A 2,497-nucleotide genomic window follows, 5' to 3' on the forward strand; every position below is an offset into this window, starting at 1 on the left:
CCACCGTTGCTAGGCTGGCCACCACCCCCATCCATCCATCCAGTGCCCTGTTTGCTTGGCTTATAAGTCATTTTTTTCGTCAATGAATAATATTTTTCTCTCACATCAAATCAGCCAATAATACTCTCAGTCATGGTTTATCAGCCAAGCGAACTGTCGCAGATCCAAAGGGCACTGAGATTTTGCTAAGCTCAAAACCCAACCTAGGGCCCGTCCACCCCACCGCCGCTCGCTCCACGTGGCCGGCGGCGAGGAAGCTGCCGCGCCACTCCATATGCCTCACGCGCTCGCTGCCCTCCCCTAACCAAGCACGAGGAAACTGTTATTGGAGCACGCATGGACCGTGCACTTCCTGCACCTAAATCTATCTACATATGCCGTGTTAGGTATGTCACTCCATAAATTTCGCCGGAAACAAGGTTAATTAAACATTCGGAAACCCAATTATACAGACCAAATGAGCGCCACTTGTTTGTCAATACAGGCCAGGAACAAACTTCCCGGCAGTTTTAGGAGAAAAAACAAATGAAATAAAGCTACCAAACAAGATTTTCTTCGCTACGGATACAAGAAGCTCAAGAGCAGAGCTGTTATTAGTGTTCAGATTTGCAGCCCTCAATCGCTGTAGCACTTGCTGTTGTTGCTCTTGCCCCCCTTCCCCTCCTTCTTCAGCTTCTTTCCCCGCCGGCGGCGGCGTTCGGCGTCCTCCACCCGCCGCACGGCGCGCTCCAGTGCGTCCACGCGCTCCGCCAGAGCCCCGATCACCGCGCACTGCTGCGCGTTCTGCTCGCACAGCGCCGCAACCATCTCCATAACCTTCCGAGTGTCCAGGGCGCTGTCGGCAGTTCCGGCCTCCCCTCCCCTACTCACCACCTCGCTCGCCATCGGTTCCTGTGGGCGCGCCTCGGTGGACGCCGCCGCTGTTGTAGGCTCCACTTCCTCCGCCACCATCTCCCACTCACCCTCCGCATCGGAACCTTCCGGCTTGTCGCCGTCAATGTTCCCGCCGTCCAGCAATTTTTCAGATTCCTCCACCACTTCTGGCGCCGTCTCGATTTCAATTCTATCCCCGTCCACCTCCATATCCGCAGCCGTCTCAGCCGCCGCCTTCACCTCAATCTCACCGCCGTGCTCCGCATCGACCGGCAGCTCCGTCGCCGCCGTGCTGTTGCTGTCGCCCGCCATCTCGGCCGTCACCTCGGACTCGTTCTCCTCCGCCACGGCCTCCGAATCCGGCGCCGCCTTTGGTTCGAGGGCGTCAACGGCATCCTGCAACGCGAGGATCCGCTTGGTGACCCTCCTCCGGTACTCCCGCGCGCCGCGCACCGCGTCGAGCCGCAGCAGCATCTTCATCAGCGCCTCCCCGACGGCGATCCGCGCCCTCCCGTCCCCGCGCAGGGCCTCCGCCTCGCGGGCAACCTTCTCCGCAACCTCCGCCGCCTCGCGCTCCACCTCGCGAACAGCGCGCACCGACTTCCTCGCCATGAACCCACGCGCCGCGGCCTGCAGCCTCACCGCCGCCGCCTCCGCCGACGGCGCCCGCTTCCTCGGCACCGCCGCCGCCGCCGGCGGCATCCTTGCAGCCCGGCGCTCCGGCTCTGGGTCAGACCCGACGAAGCGGACAGGGATGGAGACCGACCTCGACGACTCGACCCTGGGCCGCGGGTTCACCTTCACCGCCTCTGGCGCGGCGTCCGCGGCGGCCGGGAAGAACCCGCCGGCGCCGCGGGACGGAGCTGGGTGCTGGTACTGGTAGTACGGGTAGGTGTAGTGGTATGGGGAGGTGTAGTAATCGTCGTACGGGTCGTAGGAGAAGAAACGGCGAGACGCCATTGCTGCTGGGGCGTTGAGCTTTTTTGTTGGAGTTGCTATTCGAGTTGATCTGTGATGGTGTGATGGCAGGGGATGTTGTCACGGTGCGTATATATGGGCGACGAGTGCGAAAGTACGAGAAGGTGGTGGTCGTCCTCGGAATGTTCCGGAGCTTCGAATTGCTTGGAGCACGGGTTCGAAGTGGTTGTTTTGGAGTTCGCGAAGGTTCTGGAAATGTGGGGAAGAGGAAGAGGGGTCAACGACTCAACGGCTGACGCGTGGGCCCACGTTTGTCTCCCTAGTGACCACATAGGTTGTTTGTGCCGCATAGGTTGTTTGGGCCCACGTTATCCGTGCGGGGCTAGGATGAAGCCACCGAAGAATTTCTATATTTTACTGGCACCCGTCGGTAAAAGAATATAATTATGGGACACTAGTCGGTAAAAAAAAACTCATATTTAACTAAGTTTATAACAAATATTATTAACACTTATATCTCTAAATAAATTTATTATAAAAATATATTATATAACTAATCTAATGATACTTATTTTGTATCATAAATATTTGCACTTTTTTTATATAAATTTGGTCAAAGTTTAAACTGTTTAACTTCTCGAAAAGCGAGAATTACATTCTTTTGTGTACGGAGGCAGTAATAAATTACGTACATAAGAGTAAAATC

At 56.2% G+C, this 2,497-nt stretch overlaps 1 protein-coding gene across 1 annotated transcript; it reads right to left on the reverse strand.

The window, feature by feature from the left end:
* Positions 1 to 431: 431 nt before the first annotated feature.
* Positions 432 to 2,026, reverse strand: LOC136481932 (BAG family molecular chaperone regulator 6-like). Its single transcript, XM_066479210.1, has one exon. It carries the CDS (start codon positions 1,831 to 1,833, stop codon positions 616 to 618), a length of 1,218 nt encoding a protein of 405 aa, XP_066335307.1. The 5' UTR covers positions 1,834 to 2,026; the 3' UTR covers positions 432 to 615.
* Positions 2,027 to 2,497: the final 471 nt, after the last annotated feature.

This window comes from Miscanthus floridulus, chromosome 9 (genome assembly GCF_019320115.1).
Source record: "Miscanthus floridulus cultivar M001 chromosome 9, ASM1932011v1, whole genome shotgun sequence".
In the NCBI taxonomy this organism is placed as follows: Eukaryota; Viridiplantae; Streptophyta; class Magnoliopsida; order Poales; family Poaceae; genus Miscanthus; species Miscanthus floridulus.

Coding starts and splice junctions, on each gene's coding strand:
- LOC136481932 (XM_066479210.1), bottom strand. CDS start 1,833: ATGGCGTCTCGCCGTTTCTTCTCCTACGACCCGTACGACGATTACTAC.